General features: G+C 32.0%; 1 protein-coding gene and 1 long non-coding RNA gene across 2 annotated transcripts; one reads left to right on the top strand and one right to left on the bottom strand.

Moving 5' to 3' along the window:
- The first annotated feature begins 6,339 nt into the window (after positions 1-6,339).
- LOC127836816 (uncharacterized) lies at positions 6,340-9,523 on the top strand. Its single transcript, XR_008028935.1, has 4 exons — positions 6,340-6,740; positions 7,431-7,598; positions 7,934-8,084; positions 9,494-9,523. It is a non-coding gene; the product is annotated as an uncharacterized LOC127836816 (long non-coding RNA).
- A 1,023-nt stretch (positions 9,524-10,546) lies between these two features.
- On the bottom strand, positions 10,547-11,961 carry LOC127839739 (uncharacterized). The gene is made up of 3 exons (XM_052368125.1): positions 11,664-11,961; positions 11,015-11,122; positions 10,547-10,724 (listed from the first exon to the last, which is right to left on the bottom strand). The coding sequence occupies exons 1-3, from the start codon at positions 11,792-11,794 to the stop codon at positions 10,547-10,549; spliced, it is 417 nt and encodes a 138-aa protein (XP_052224085.1). The 5' UTR covers positions 11,795-11,961.
- Between the last annotated feature and the right edge of the window lie 5,926 nt (positions 11,962-17,887).

Raw genomic sequence — 17,887 nt, forward strand, 5'->3', positions numbered from 1 at the left:
TTTATAATATTTAAAGCAATTTAAATGTTTCGTCATTGCTAAACAAGACAATATTTATCTTATCACATAATATTCAAATATTTTTCAATTGTGTGTTGTTCCCCATAAATTTAATACAATCCCTTATCACAAACGCAACAATATTACACATGAAATTGCTGAATCATCTTAATGTTTGTATTTCACACGCAGTTTATACTGACAACTTTCTAAAGATTAATTTCAGTATTTTAATATTGAATTCATCATTTCATGGTGTAAAAAGTAATGGTATTTAAAAACCGCTTGTAAGGAATTTCAGTCGCTGTGTTAATTTAAAATTCCGTATGATAACGTAGTTTAAGTTACATAGAATATAATCAAATTTTTGAAGTACACAAATGGCCCTTAATGTTGACCAATTTTAGTCTAGAGTTACTAAAATTGGACTTAACGGCAATTTTAATTTGGCGATTACACGTATTAAGTTTTAACAAAATTTCTACGGTCATTCCTATAAGACCGTCTTACTGCAAATCTTTAACCTGTATATACATAGTTGATATAAATTTCAATGATAAAATTGGTTTATAAGTTTGATAAACTTCAAATTAGAGTACTAAACGTAACTTCGCGATAAACATACTTTTAAAGTTTGAATTAAATATATTAGCTGCACCTTTGACAATATCTTACCGACAAACGAAAACATAAACTTAGCTCGGATGTCGACGCCGATGATGGGGCGATCATAATATCGTTCCTATCTTCTTAAATGCAGCCACATTGTTTTGTTCTGTAATTGCCATATACATATTTAAACTATTACTGGCATGTTCATATTTTTGTTATATATAAACTCCCCTTACTTGTTTTTTGTTTGATAAATGTAAAATAATGTTTTTATGTTTTAGCTGAACGTTACTATGAAAGCGAAAGGACTACATGGGAAGACGTAAAGTGCAACCTAGGAGAACCGCAGTTAACATATAAAAACGGATTGTTCGAGATTAACGAGACATTGTCAAATAGCGATGACGTGTGGATAGGATACATATATGCCAAGGTTCCATTCTTACTATTGGGTATGACCTTAAATGTGTTTTTGGTAATCGTGTTGGACGCTCTCCGTTTGCCTAAATACCAATAAAGTGACTTATATTGATTAACATGGATACATTTCATTTTTACTTTTTCAATATTTCAAAAGAAATTTAGAAATAGTGAAAGTAATCTTATAAATAATAATAATATAAAATATATGGATTGGTCTTTAATCAAAATTAATTGAGATGGTTTTGAATGCACGTTTTGCTTTTCATTTTCTAAAACGACTGATTGAACTTTAAAATGTTACTGACTCTAAGACTATTAAATAGGTTGTGCAAATCTGCAAATCGAAAACGGAGTATACGTACACACAATTGGTAATTCTTTTACAGTTTGTGAAGGTGGACAATTCGGAATTCAAAGGACACGTCAAGAGGTATAATGTTGTTTTTTTAAACATCGTATAAAAATATTTATAAAGAACAGGAATGAAAATGTTAACACAAGTAAACAACTATGAATAACAACACAACACTAGCATGAACAAAAATACAAGTACAAATGTACGTGGAATTATTTATGTTTCTTTTTGGTTTATTTTTTCAGTCAGGTTTACTGTGCATCTGAGTCATGGGATCTTTGGTCACAACTGAAACGAATTGCACAGGTGGCTACACAAACAGCCTTTGTAATACATGTTATGAAATGTACACCCTAATTAACGGTAGGTGCTGTTACAGTGTCAGTATGTATTGAGTTGTTTAACAACTTAAGAAACTATTATAGATTTGTATTGTCCATCTTGATTTTATTTGTATTTATTTGTATTTTCTGACTCAGGTTTACAAGCTGCAAACAATAGTTAACAAATAAGTATCAGTAATAAACTTATGGATATGATTATTGTTATTCGCGTGCATCGTTTTTTAATGCAGACGAATTTATAAAAAAATTATCATTATAATTTAATTTTTCATTAATAATCGTGTCTTATGAATAGCAAGAAAAACACTTTAACTCCAGTGAAAAAAATATGTGTTATTAGGAGGAATATGTATTTTAAGTAACTATACTTGACCTGTCTTGATATAAATGCTTTGTTAAACGTTAAACTTAAAAAAAAATAGAATGTCTAAATGCATTATCTGTTATACACAGTGACTACATCACTTGTCGGTGACTCTGGTGATACACCCGAGTGGGATTGTCTGACGTATTATTACCCACATTTTAAGTGGCAACTGTGTTCAAGAACAGATGCAATACGTTCAATGTGTAGCAATTCAAAATATACAGGTATTATTCATTTTGGTTAGACAACCTTTCTAGTTTAACTGGTACGTGTTTTATGTAAACTAAAAAGGAAATCCCACGAAATTAACGCGCTAGGTAGAACACTTTGAATGACAAAATGTTTGCACTATTTAGTAATGTAAACCACATTTATATAGCTCACCAATATTTACCTGGCACTGACCTTTATGCATGAAAACATTACTATACCGTCACGATGATATCAGTTTCGGTATTAGACGCGATTTAACTCGAGTGAAGCGCAACTCGCTTAGAATACTTTTTTGCCACACTTAACACTTTCAAAAGCGCAAGAGCAAAACCGAGTGCAAATATAGGAAACACTCCAGGCTTATGAGTTACGCTAATGGACTAGTTCCAGTATCTCATTAACTATATGTTTATTTCTCCCATTTAACTCGTTTAAAGCATGTAAAGCCATGAACGAGTGCAAATAACATAATTCATCCAATGTTTGTCCTAATTGAGATAACGTGTACCAGTTTATTGTCAAACTTAAACAACATATTTGATAGTTTTATGTTGTTTTTTATCTATCAGATTCTCTTTAATTTATCAAGCAGCTTGGGCTATCATAAACGCGTATGAATTAATACCTATCTGATGCAACCTTCGGTGCTGACAACAATAGCTAAAATGTACATAGAAATCATTTCTCATTTTTCATTTTTAAAGCTCTGATATATGGATATAGACATATAAACTGTTTATTAAGTACCAGTTATTGAACAAAACCTACAATTTAACACTAAAGTACGTCTTAGGATTGCATTTGTTACCAAGGATGCTTATTGAATTCAACAATGATTGCAACAAATACCGAGTTTTTCATGTGTAGATATCACGGCAATTACAACGATAGCTGATACTACAACATCTTAATGGTCGGCTGGGAACGAACTACCATTAATTAACGGACGATATCCATCATTAGAACGAAGCATAACAAAAACCGGCTTTACTGTCGCTCAATCACAATACTACCTGACTGCAATTTTAAGAGCAAACATACTAATAAAATTGTCCTTGAACGGTTTTATAATTCCTTTAGTTCAAATCGCTACATTTTAGAATTAGCAATTAAGTCGCTTATACATGCAGAGAGAACGATTTTTCAATGAATGTCACATTCGCAATTCGGTTAATTTTAACAATTACCATACATAATTTTGTGTAATCATAATTCATCTTTAGCAAATATTTATATATCTGATGGCATTGTATGCGAGAGATATGGTAAGTTCTCATTTCATTAAATGTATAGTGCCTATGTTGTAGACTTTTTTCCCGATTTTCAACCGACAATTATGTGTTTGCAAAAGAAAGCAGCATGCAGCCATGGGTCGCAAACAACAATGACACAAAAAGAGCTCTTTGTCTCGCAGGTAAACAATGTTACTGTGATTTGTGAATTGTGACTTTAAGCAACTATAGTTTTTAGTATGTACTGAAACCATCTTGTATGTATTGATAACCGATTTTTGTAAACAGCAGAAAAGTTAGATAACCCGTTTTGTGAAACTGCGAGCGTTTCTAACTGGTTATAATTTGCATAATCACCGCTCTTGTAGAGAAAGCAAATGTTAAACAAGTTTGACAATTAAAAGAAACAAATCTGATAATAATTAGACAGGGAGTCCAGGTGCGTGTGTTGCCATATGACGGTTGTTATTTAAGGTATAAGTATTCAAATGAATTTCGGGCAATATCGCCTAGTTTTGTACATATCCGTACCTCCAAATGTTTTCCGAGTAAGTGCGAAAATCAACGGATATTCGATAAATATAGCTATGAAATACTAAATACAGATGTCCACTGCTGCTTTTCAATTTGACTTTTGGTTTAGTATATGGGCATATGTGTTTTTATAATTAAATGTGTGGGTCAATGGTTATGAAGTGCTCACACAAAAAAGACATGGCGAAACAGTATGTGGCACTTCTGAGAACGATATCGAACGATAACAAACTAATACTGGTAGTATTTGTGTTTTGTTCAGAAAAATGATTTGAAGGTATCTGTTAACCTTTTGTATAAATAGGACCTGAAACCTAGTCTAGAAACCCAGACATATAACACTATATACCACAAACGTCAGACCTGCATCTACCCCCATCAACATATTCCGAGACAAGTGAGTTAATTAACAAAGTAACTACACCTGACGTCAGAACGACATTTGGCTTTACAGGTATCTTGCCACAAATGTATACGACATTAGTAACGGAATATGAATCTACAACCAATAATGACGGAATAATTGAATTAGGCAATAACACCAACTCGGAAAGTATGGCTTTGCTTCTTTATTTTGTAACCGCGTGATTTTCTTTCTTTAAGGATTCTGTTAAATACATTGCCAATAAATGCATACATGTAGTATGATTGAAATTGTCGTTTATTTAACATAAAATTATTTTCATTTTAAGAAGTAAAGCAATTGTAATGATGGACGACAGTTGACGAGAAATAAATAAACAAAAATCGTTTTGTATTCCTTGTAAAACACTCGCATTTTTGTGCGATATTCTTCCAATTCATCACTAGTTATAAAACAACCGTGATTAGTAATTTCGATTCCTTTGTTACTTTTGTCGGTAAAATGGGCATAAGGTACGATGTTTCCAAATATCTAGTGTTATGTAGTTTGGAAATTACGTTTTATTGTGTATGTTTAGAGTCACCCGCCCTGGGGATAGGCATCGGTGTTGCAGTCTGTATCCTGTTTCTCGTTTGAGGAGCTGTAGTTATTGTCGGATTTAAAAAAGGTAGGGAATATAATACGAAACTTGTTGCAGGGAAATATACGTTACAACAAAAGTATTATTATCAGATACCTATATGTGAATAACATGCATAATATTTATCACCTGTAGAAACCTTGTTAAATAGTAGTGCATGTAACAAATTGCAACAATAATAGTTCATTGGTCAATTTGAAGATGCCAAATACCAAATTTCGTAACTAAGGCCAATGCATAGTCTATGTTGAGAGCAAGTCATTCCAATCATAAAGTTGCTTTCATAGCCCTTTTATCGGAATGTCAGGGTTTTTTCCTGGCTTTTTGCATTCCTTATTTGAGTTAAAGTCAATGTCTAATCAAGCCATTACAGTAAATTTCAGATTTGTTAATTTTAAAGTTCCCTAATTGTGTGTCTCCGTGATTAATTGATTTCGACGACATTTCTAACAAAACTCGGACTTACATTTGCTTAGTGAGGCAATATTAACCCGATATACATTCAATATGCCAATTTATCAAAAAACAATACTATATATCGAGCTAAAACGGAATGGAAGCAGGTATCTCATTTTTATTTTATGCAACACCTTATTAACATGTTTAAACCCCTCTCAATTACATATGTATAACCACATACAAATATATCACATCTTTTTTGTTCGTTTTTTATTTGTCTTTTTTGCCCTTAATACATACACATTGAAATAGCTTGTAATATCTATTTACAATTTTATACATAAAAAAGCACTTTTAAATAGAGTTAAAAAGAAATCGTTTTTGAAAAGGAACATCGCTCATCGAATATGTACTTAATGAATGGTGGAATATAATGGTTGTAGTGGAAACAGCACATTAAGTAACTTACAAATGCAGGCAAAAATCATTACCAGACTTTGCTTTTTATAGTCTAGATTAAAGGGGCCTTTTCACGTTTTGGTAAATTGACAAAATTAACAAAAGCTGTTTCAGTTTCGCAAATTTTCGTTTTAGATATTATATTTGTGAGGAAACAGTAATACTGAACATTTACCATTCCATTATATGCATCGTTTGTCGATTTAAAAACCTGAAAATTATAAAGCGATGCAACGCGAAACGAATTAATGCTTTGGAGAGTTCTGTTGGTGTCGTTATTTTTTGTGAAACTACGAGGATTGATTACATATAAGTATAAAATACATCTGTCCTTGTACCAGGAAGGATGGCTGAGTGGTCTTAGTGGTAGACTTTTTACACCTGGGGTGGTATTCCAGTAGCTTCTTAAAAGATGAGGATAAGAAATAATCTTATCTTATTTTTTTTTCTTAACTAAGGATAAAATTGAGATATTTCTTAAGTGGTATTCCGAGGAAAATCTTAAGTTAATCTTTATTAAGATTTGCCTTAAATCTATTTTTAACCTCAAGCGGAACGAATGCTAATTTGCATAAATTTTCGGTTTTTACCGTTCTAAATAAAGTAACGGAAGTTTCATCTGCGCATGGGCGAACATTTGTTGCCAGACGATAATGTCAACAAAGATGGCTGAAATAGAAAGCAAGAAGAAGCGGTCGGAAAACTTCTGCTTGTTGCTGGCTCAAATTATAAATGAGCCGGTTAAAGAAGGGTCTATTTTGACCCGTTATGCTTATCTAAAAAGCAGATTCAATCCATGTAAGTATTAACAAACGTTATTTTTCATTATTCGTTATGGTGCAGCTGTCAATTTTGACATATATTAATTATGATATTTGGCCTCTTGTTTTGTACACACATATTTTTTTAGTCGACAAAGTTAATAAATTTGACACGATCATGCATTAACACTTTCTTTTTATATAAAATATACTTATTATAAAAAATGATTTTTAAACTGGTTAACTAAAATATGTCACAATTAGGCTATTTGACAGATGAAAGTAGTAAATGTTTATGACAAACAGACACATAACAGTTTTGCTTACAGGCATGTTGTGGAATCATTAAGTTGACAAATGTCAGCTATTTTGTAGCATTACTTAAGTCTATTATTCATGATAAAAGATAGTTTGATTTCATATTTTCTAGCCTTAAAATATTAAACCTCAAGTTTATTTATTGTTAGCCATAGTTTGCAGTGTGGTACAACTGTCATGTTTGATTGTGTCTAAATACATACATTTAAAATTAAACTCTATTACAGTTTGATATGCAAATATCATATTTGATTTTATATTTTCTAGCCTTAAAATATTAAACCTCAAGTTTATTTATTGTTAGCCATAGTTTGCAGTGTGGTACAACTCTCATGTTTGATTGTGTCTAAATACATACATTTAAAATTAAACTCTATTACAGTTTGATATGCAAATATCATATTTTCAGCAATTACTTCTGCATCAAAGAAGATTATGTGGGAGACTGTCTCTTCCATTTTCAATGTGAGGGCAGAGTAACCGAGGGAATGTATAGTCCTGCAGAAAAAGTGGGACAATCTGGTACAGACCCACAGGGCCAAATATCAAGACCATCTGTTGGCACAAAACAGAACAGGTTTGTACTTGTATAAATAATCAATTTTTAAATAAATTTTAGGAAAGCAACCAATCCTCAAGGTTTGGTTTATGTAATATAAGGAGTTAAATTCTTTTTTGTTTAACAGTAAAATTGTTTGGACCTTATTGTATACATAAAAAATCTGTCTTATGAGCAATAATTCAATAGTTTTTTTATCAAGTCATCATTATATTTAATTATTCAACATTTTTTGTTTTAGAGTAATTGATAAAATATCAAATATTTGTTCAAAAATATTAAACATATATAAAATATGCCATAAAACCCTCAATTAATCACCCAATATACACAAAAGAAATACTATAATGCAGGTGGGGGAGCTGTCAACACTGTCCTAGGGCCTGTAACAGAGGCAATCATGGACGTTGTGGGCAGAGGTTCATCCAACATTGTTGGAATTGGCGAACACACATTGGACAGCGGGTTCCTTCAACTGGATGCATTTGATGCATTTGGCGATAGGTAATTTAATTTTAAAAAAATGAAGGGGGGGGGGTAACAGTTATAAAATTTCATTTTGTCTGACCTTTTCCTACAGTTCCTGCTTGTTAGAATATCTGACCCATTACCAATTTTTCCAATTTGTAAAAAAAAACAATTATAGAATAATAGCAGAAAAGTAGTAAACAACACTATTCTTCAGTCTCTATCATATCCTAGTATACATTACAAATTGACTAACACAAACAATCCCTAATGCACCTAGGTTCTTTTTTTCCCTAAAAGGTCAAAAAAGGCCTGTTTCTTCACATGTTTTACACGTTTATTATCTTATCCATGACATGTAAAATATATACAGATACAAAACAATATGACAAACATGCATGGCCAATCTTTACAGATTTGTTATACCAATAGACATTTTTTTAAATATGTAACAAATTAACAATAATTTTTCTTATCATAAGTGTTGATTTATATGACACATCATAAAAACCAGATTGCCAATGCCAACCTTTGATTAAACAACTGCAATAAAATAATACACATTCACAAAAGACTGAATATTGTAGATCAAGGCACTAATGCGCGTATTGAAAAATATTTTAAAAGAGCAAATACCAGCTAGAATTAGATCCTAAGTGGACTGGTTGGCAATGACCTTCTGTATTAAAGTTAAAATATATGTTCAGGTACTGTAAGAAACTTGACATTATTGACAGTGATAAAATATATTTCTTTTAAGACAAGAAGCAGAAATGTATTTCTTTTAAGACAAGAAGCAGACTGCAGTGCAGTTAATATTCATTATGTCTAATCAATAACCTGAATTATAAATATTGACCAAAAGACTCAAGTAAAAAATACTTAGATATCACCCTGACAATATTAGCTACTTCTTTTTTGCAAAGGGGATAACACCACAGATCTTGATACAGTTTGCTGTCAACAAGCACTGTAGATTAATCTCCCTTTATAACAAGTTTAGCGAAAGATTTTGACCTAAAGATATAGGAAACTTCATTGCTGCAAATGATATATTATCATGTAAGAAATAATAAATATTTTATGAATGCAATTGTAGAAGTATTAACCCGGAACTTTATAATACAGTGTACTAGATATCTATATTGTAATTGCTAACTAAATGATAATTTTTATTATGCAGCCATGACATATCCTTATAGAGCTATATACACATAATTATCTGTACAACAAATTATTCCTAGATTTCAAAATTAAATAGCAGGTTTTGGCAGTAATATTAAATAAATCAGTGTTGGAGAGCGCAAAATTTAACTTCTCCGGTTTGGTAAAATTGACAAAGTTATTTTCAACATCAAAGTTATTTTCAACATCATAAGCTTATATGCAATATGTTGACAAAGCAGTTAATTATAATATAATTTTTTTTAATTGTTCGATCACAGTCCTGGGGCGTCACAAGGAACACAAACAGCTACTGGTAGTGCATCGGCAACCTTTGTGAATGATGACACAAGGTACTTACATGTATCTTGTACACATTATGAATAACAAACTATTCCAAAACATTAATCATGCACTCAGACACTATAGCTTTGCCATAGATATTTTAGTTTTGTCCCCAATATGTTAAAACATTGTGAAATTGTTATCCTGGTTAAAATGTTATGAAATCCCTCAGTCACTTGTTATGATTTTTATTACAGTAATGCTACAATAGAAACTGTCTGCTGCAGTTGCGGTTGCCACACTCGAGTTCAAAAACTCAAAGAAGAAAAATTAATCCTACAAATAAAACTTCTAAAGAAGCAGCTAAAGCATGAGGAATGAAGTTGAATTTGTGGCACATTTATTAACTTTGTTATGAACTTTTTGATATTTAAAGGGGCATATCAATGGCCACAACAGCATTTCATAATCAGAAATAAATTGTTACATAAAAGAACTTATTTCTTATAACACTGATTCTGTAATGATAAATATTCTCTATATGTATTTTAATAATTATAACCGGTTTTCCCCGGACACTTTTCGCACTTGCTGGAAAATCGTAATAGTTGAATATTTAAGTTATGATAAAATGTACATACGTATTACAAAATGCGCATGCTCAGTGACAATTATAGACATTTAACATTACTTCGGTGTAGAAAAGACTCATCCAAGCTTGTGAGTTCTAAGTTTAGACCATTGGGTCCATGTTGGGAACAATATTTTAGGCTTTAGCTATATTTTTTCTTAACAATTTCACCAAGCAAGTATTGTTCCTCACGATTTATAATCATAAAAAAAGGAACTTTAAATTTAACTATAAAGAAAAATACTGAAGATATGCCCCTTTAATACAGCATCAAAAAATAAACTGTTGAACATGTTACCATTATGTTATTATTTGCTGCTGTATATTTGTTACCAATAACCTGTAATATTTTTATTTAATAGTGGCCAAGGCTTGTGTGTCTAGTTTTCTAAGCCTCACATGAAACTTCAAATAATATCTAAAAGTATGTATTAGCAATTTGATCCCGGTATCGCAGTCCATTTTGTGCAACTCCTGCATTCATATTGTTGTTATCATTGTTCTGATCATCTTCCTGTATTACTGGATAATCATCAGGTATCGGAATGTTCAGGTCTTTGCAGATGTTATGCAACACTGCACAGGAGATGATAATCCTTAAATCAATTAAAAAAAACAACTTATTGTTTGCCATGTTGCAATAGTTTACAGTAAGCACAGTGTGTGCATTACAAACTTGTTGGCTGTGTATACAAAAAGATATTTAACTGATGTATTTATTTTTTCCTTGCATTTTTCACATGTGGACAGTGTTGTTGTCACATATCCAGCACTAAGTATATTATGTATTAGCAGTATTTACTTAAGTTACAAAACGTATTTTAAATTTTTTCTTCTAGCTTTTGGCTATGCAATATTTATTTTAGTTTATTTCACAGCTTCTTACCTGCAGACTCTTTCTGGTTTCATTCTAACTTCACCATGTAACACACCCCACCTTCTTTTCAGTTGTCCGATTCCTCTTTCTACTTTTGCCCGTGTAATCTTCAATGATCTGTTTCAACATAATATTGAAAATAAAAGAGTTTTAATTACTTAACTTATGTATGTCTAGAAAGTAATATAAATTAATCTGTATGTACACATGTAAAGAAGCAAGTTACAAATGTACTATAAATCTGTTTTACATGGTTATAAAACTTATTACATGCAAGAAAATGTTTTTGTAAACAGAGCAAAATACATATGTAAAAAAAACTAATTAAACTCCATTATTGGTAGGTACTGTTTTTTTCTTCATCAAGATACTTTACCATTACAACCTATTGATTTGATTTAATATTTACACATTGAAGCACTAATTAATTTAAACTTTCAATCTTCACATTCCTAAGAAAATTCATCTGCTTTTTATTGCGCTATATAAAATTATTCATGCAGATGTGTTAGAAATAACTGTTTTGTCAATAAATTGTATGCACACTTAAATAAATTATATTGTTATAATGCGTTCGTCATTCATGCTATAAACTGGTCATATAAGTTAAATTTTTAGACAAACATTTTTTTTAAATTATTTTTTTATAAATGGATACCTGTTGTAGGCACTCTGACTACCTGGCTGTGGATTCAGATATGGTGTAAGCAGCCATTCTGAACATGCATATCCACTGTCGCCCAGAATGTGATATCTGCCTCTAAAGGGAATATGCCCGTCCCCAAACATCTGGCGCAGACCACTGTTATTGAGAATTCTACTGTCATGCACACTTCCAGGCCAACGTGCAACAATATTTGTTATTTTGTCAAAAGCATCAATGACAATTTGAACATTTATACTGTGAAAACCTTTTCGATTCACATACACTGCTTCATCTTCTGATGGCGCCTTTATTCGAAAATGAGTTCCATCAATTAATCCTACCACTCTTGGAAATCGGGCAATTCCATGAAAATGTTCTACCTGAACATCTAGCTCTTGAATGGTGGTTGGAAATTTAATAAATCTGTTTACAAACCGTTGAGATGAAAGTTGTTGTGTAACCTCGTTAATTACTTTAGAAACGGTGGACTGTGAAACATTGTGTATGTCGGCATCATTCAATTGTATGCCACCAGTGGCCAAGAATCTTAAGGTCAAAAGGATTTTTTCCATGGCAGAGAGACTATTATGTCGGTGAGTTGCTGGCTGTATTCTTGGGCCAAGTAATTGTTCCAGAAACATCAACCCATTTCTATCAAATCTGTACCGTTCTAATAGTTGACCATTTGTAAGAAGATCAACTATATTTTCTCTAACTTGCATGATTGTCTACAAAAAAAAGACAATTTAACTTTATTATTAAATAACGATGAAATATATAAATCACTTACCTGCATTTAATTTAAAATCCAATGGAGTTTTTGAACAATTCTCTGAAGTGCCAGTGCTTACTTGTATGTAAAGCACGTCACTTTCTGAGAATGCATTCATTCATTTATATCCATTATCCTTCAGTTATATCACAAATCACACAATTTCAATACAAGGCAGTTAAATCCTTCCAATCTTTGTACAAAAACGTAACGCGTGTCACAATAACGTGTATTATTATCAACCACCATTTCAAAATGGGTGGGGTAATTTTATTGAAGAAAAATTAAATATACAATTCGGAATTCCAATGTCTTTTTAACTTACAAACACCATCATTACAACAATATCTAACCATTATGTTGAGATGTTTTTCATATTTTCCTGAATAATGAACGATGGGAAACGTTATTTTCGCAATAAACCATAACGCATTTATAACTTTCACAGTTTTACAAAGTGCATTATCACAACACAGTATTGATTTAACAAGCGGATACAACCGACTATCTATAAATAAACTCGAGTTGTTGAGGCTACTTACCAATAGAACATCGCTCTTTATAAAATGTTCTCCAAAATTGCACGTCAATATTAAAATACGTGTAAATAAATGGGTACCGTAAATAAACAATGGACGCGTTTGTGTTTTTAACTTTAAGGACGAGTTTAAGGGAATAATTTTGTCTCTTAAATTTTAAGGAAAAAACGAACAGTTTTAAGGAATTTCTTAATATAAGAAATTTATGGAATACCACTTAAGAAATTTCTTAAATATTAAGGAAAAACTGCTATTTTAAGTGAAAACTTATTATTTAAGGAAACTTCCACAAGATAAGAAGCTACTGGAATACCACCCCAGGACTCCAGGGGTCAGTGGTTCGAGCCCTGCTGAGGGTTACCTTTTTTCTCTTTTTTTCAATGTTATTCTTGTTTTTTTACTGGGGCTTTTTAGATCCAATGTGTACATTCATAAATATAAAGCCTTTTAACTACAAAATTCAAAACATGCCAAAATCTGTGAAAAGGCCCCTTTAATCCCTACATATCGATATCAGCTATGTATCACTCAAGCATGGATGTGAAACGGATTAACCGAAGCAGATTGAGATTATCAACTCATTCTCTGAGAGACTAATGATAAAGTTGTTGGTATCTTACACGATATGTGTCATCTATATTTAATTATTTCAGAAGAGTGCTACCGTGTTGGACGATTGAAACGGCAGAAGGTCCATTCAGACGAAGGTTTCAAGAACGACAAGAAACGAACTATGAAGGCATGTTTGAAAGAAATGAACGCAATGAGATTTATTGTGTGCTAGACAGAACTGTTGTTTCGGGTGAAGGAATCGTTAGCTATATTAATTCACAAAATAATCAAATTAATTTGAACAGCACCGATGCTGAATACACTACAGAATATTACAATACGGATTCATATGAATATGTTCAGAAAGCTCATACTAAAAGAGATCCTAAAAATAATAATATTGTTTTGTTATGCAGGTAGTCCCCATTTTAGATCTAATGAAAGCATGTCAAACATTCCTAATGTATTTCATTTAACGTTCCAAAGAGGTGTACACATGTAAAACCAGTACTTGGCTTTTGTTTTGTGCGCAATTATTTTATAGAATATTTTATCTGTTACATTTTCATACAATATATCTCTAGATTGAAAAACGATTATGTATACAATCGTGAGTCGATTGTCGTGTTCCATAGAAACACTATACTAACCATTTACTATGACAATGTGATAGTCACGTGAAAAATATATGAACGTGCATAACAACATTAAATTAGAAAATGTTTAACACACAAATCTATGTATAGTGTTCTGTTTATCATGATAACTCTTTGACGATGGTTTTATTATTCTTTAAGGGATGTATTTATGCTACGGTTATGTACCTACCATCAGTGTGAGTTTATCCTGCGTGTTTTAAGTTTTTAAATAGCGTAACTTAATTGACGTGAAGTCAACTTTTATCATTTCAATATTCGTATTTCAATGCGGTGAAGGAACTGTTTAGAATCTTATATGCAATATATGTTAACATACTTAAAAAATAGAATTACCGTAATTACTGTAAGATTTTGGACACTTAAAAAAATCGAGTCCGCAAATTAAGATACGAACAAAATATATATGTCATGGTTGTTTGTCAACAATTATAATTAAATAATCCAATAAATAAATGTGCTATATTAGTATTGCGTTGTACTCCCACTTCTCTGCTTTAAATTAAATACAACTTCACTTATTTGCAATCTCTTACCTGAAATGGCATATAAAAACTTTATAAAAAACAACAACAACCATAATGCTCCCTGATTACGATATCATTTCAAATGCTGTTGGGTAAAACCATTGTTTATTATAGGTATACACGGTTATCTACCCAATAACGCAAGTGTAATTGTCCATTGCCCCCGGGGTATTCTATGCCTGGTTTTATGACCTTAATCCGCTTGTAAAACTCCATGATCAAAGGGTCCCAGATAAGCAAAATCAAGGCAGAAATCTAGTAAACTAGCGCTGTAATATATACTGTCCGAAAAATTGGAGTCATTTATTATGGACAAAAACATAGTCACGTAAAATAATTATTTTGGCTAAAAAGGGGTTGTCCGAAAAGTTTGAGTGTCCGAAAACATAGAGTAATTACGGTATTTATTAATACCTCGACGTTATCATTCATTATTGTTTATGATAAACAATAATTTATTCCCTTTACAAATTGTGTTTGAAATAAGCCTACCTGTTCTGTGCGTGATATACGATAAATCCAATCGTGAAGCACACTTCAATGTTTGATTTACGATTTTTAGTCTCGGTTATTTCCACAAGTATTTACTTTATTGCATGAATACTTCTGTTTTATTTCTTACAGCTACATATGTATTTTAAAACCTTGCTAACATATATCCAACGTATATCATGTGCCTGGTTTTTTAAGCATAAGTGCTCAATTTTCTCTAATAAAATGTTATGAACTAATTATGTAAATGTAATATTCAACGTAGCTCTCAGAAAATATTTATATTGTTATATTTATATTGTTATAACCACGCAAAAAAATATATCGGGTTTATGTCATGGAGGTCAAGTGGCAAATGCCTTACATTAATCGCAATTGTTAAACAACAGTTACAGTTATTACATTTATAAAAACATGTCAAGATTGTAATCAGTGAATTACTTACGTTGATTTTATAAGACTAGAAAATTTAACAAGACAACGGTTAAATTGTAACGTACGGTGTTTATGTTCTGGCGGTCAAGTGAACAAATGTACGATTACTTGGGCTTGTCATATAACTAACGCCGCAGAATAGTCGTATGTGTAATAGGTTCAGGTGATAAAAACTGGAACGGTTTGTAAGCTAAACTGTAGGAACTGTTTGGACAGAATCAATGTTAATAGTAAAGTATATAGATATTATTTTCTTTTGTTGAGCTTTTGTTATAACATACGGATTTGTTAAATTTCTTTATGACTTACTTCCCCTGCCCAGCAAATAAGTCGCCTGACTTATACTCAAACGCAATTCATATGGACTTCATATGAACGCTAAACTATTTTTAAATACTAATAATAATAATCATAATAACAATATGACTAATGTTTAAAACATTACGTTGTGTGAATCAAAAACGGCTACGGAATGCACAAACGTTTTAACTGCAACTTCAATGAGAATTTTACTATTTGACTAACGGCTACGTAAGGCATGTACTATTGCTTCCAATCCAGTTTTAAAAATATTGTGAAAAATGAACAATTACCAATTACTCATTCAACACCAATATATGTTGGACGATTATATATGTGTAAATACTGAAAATAACTATGTACAAGGGAGTACATCGTAAATAAATTCGAGAAATACAGCGCTAAACTTAGTGCACGACTTATATATAAACTAGAGTACATTGCAACTGAGGGCATGTAATAAAAAAAGATTGCAAGCAATACATAACAACACAAGAACAATAATGGCAATAGGATGACTCTCAATAATGTTTAGAATGATCAAATAACAATACAACTGGTTCAACTATCAGTTCAGTAAAACTTACGTCAACAAGTCGCCTTCGTCATCCACGGCGGTTTCCTACGTTTCCGCTGTTGTCTGACAATCGTCTCTTCTTCAAAATCATACTCTAAAACGGACAATCTAATGATGGAGGCGCCTGATGTTCTATTTGGGTCTAACACCCCAGTGTTTAATGTTATCAACGGAAGTAACGTATTCCGGTGTAGCATCTTAGTTTTAGTAAATCTTGCTCCTTTCTGTATAACCTCATTAAAAGGGGTGTCTGGGTTGGGCTGCGCTACAATAACGTATGACTGTTGTTCCCAGAGATCGGCCAACTTCTGTATTCTTCGGTGAACACCATAACGCACAATGACAATGTTGCCAGGTTTACGTTGAGTAGATCTAGCTTATTGTTGCATTTCAATCCTGATGACCTAGCATTCTGACGCGCCCTATCATAAGACCGACTTATTCTTTTTCGGAGCTTTGTGACATACTCCGTATGTTGTTTGTCGGCAATGTCCTCCGTATGAAGCTCTCGAAATGCATCAATAGCCAAACGTGGATTCCTTCCAAACATCAAAAGCAGCCGACAAAACACCGGCTGTTGTGATGAGGGGAATTTTAGGCGTGCACCAATGTTTGGATATATGATTTCCAATAGGTATTTTGATGCTCTTCCGTGATGCCTAACATGCATAGTAGACTCAAGTTAAACCGCTCCGTTATGCCGTTGCTTATTGGATGGTAGGGTGTGGTTCTGCATTTGTCCAAACCTGCAATTCGAAACAATTCATTGTTGAGAGCAGATCTAATATTATCGCCATGGTAAGAATGCAACGTAACAGGGAAACCATAACAAACAATAAACTGATTAAACAACACATTAGATGTAATTTGTTGTGGTTTGATTGCCTGTTGGATACGCTTGTGCATTCCGGCTATAATGATTTGTTATGACAAGCACGTTTTCATATTTACTTTACCTATCCTTTTGCGCCAGTGTTTCAAAGCACAGGTATGTTTAATGATACCATATATGTTGTATAATAAGTTTATTTTATGATCTTATCGCTGTAAAATAACTACATTATTTTAATTATTTATAATTTGTGAAATAACTTAAAAAATATATTTACTCACGTGTTTCGTTTATTTTCCAAGTTTTCATTTTATTTTTTGAGAACGTCAGTTCTGACTTCCTCATTGCATATGAAATGTACAAATGATATTCGCTACATATGGATTCTATTTCAAACTTGTTTTCTGTTTTGTTCAGTATTCGTATGCGAGGACAAATTCGTTTTCTAAATTTTTGTATCTTTTACATAGAACTATCAGTGACTCCAAAAAGACTTAACCAGAATTTATCGCCTGATATTTTTTCTGGACTTTCCTATGGCTTGTACATTTTTC

This window comes from Dreissena polymorpha, chromosome 7 (genome assembly GCF_020536995.1).
Source record: "Dreissena polymorpha isolate Duluth1 chromosome 7, UMN_Dpol_1.0, whole genome shotgun sequence".
NCBI lineage: Eukaryota > Metazoa > Mollusca > Bivalvia > Myida > Dreissenidae > Dreissena > Dreissena polymorpha.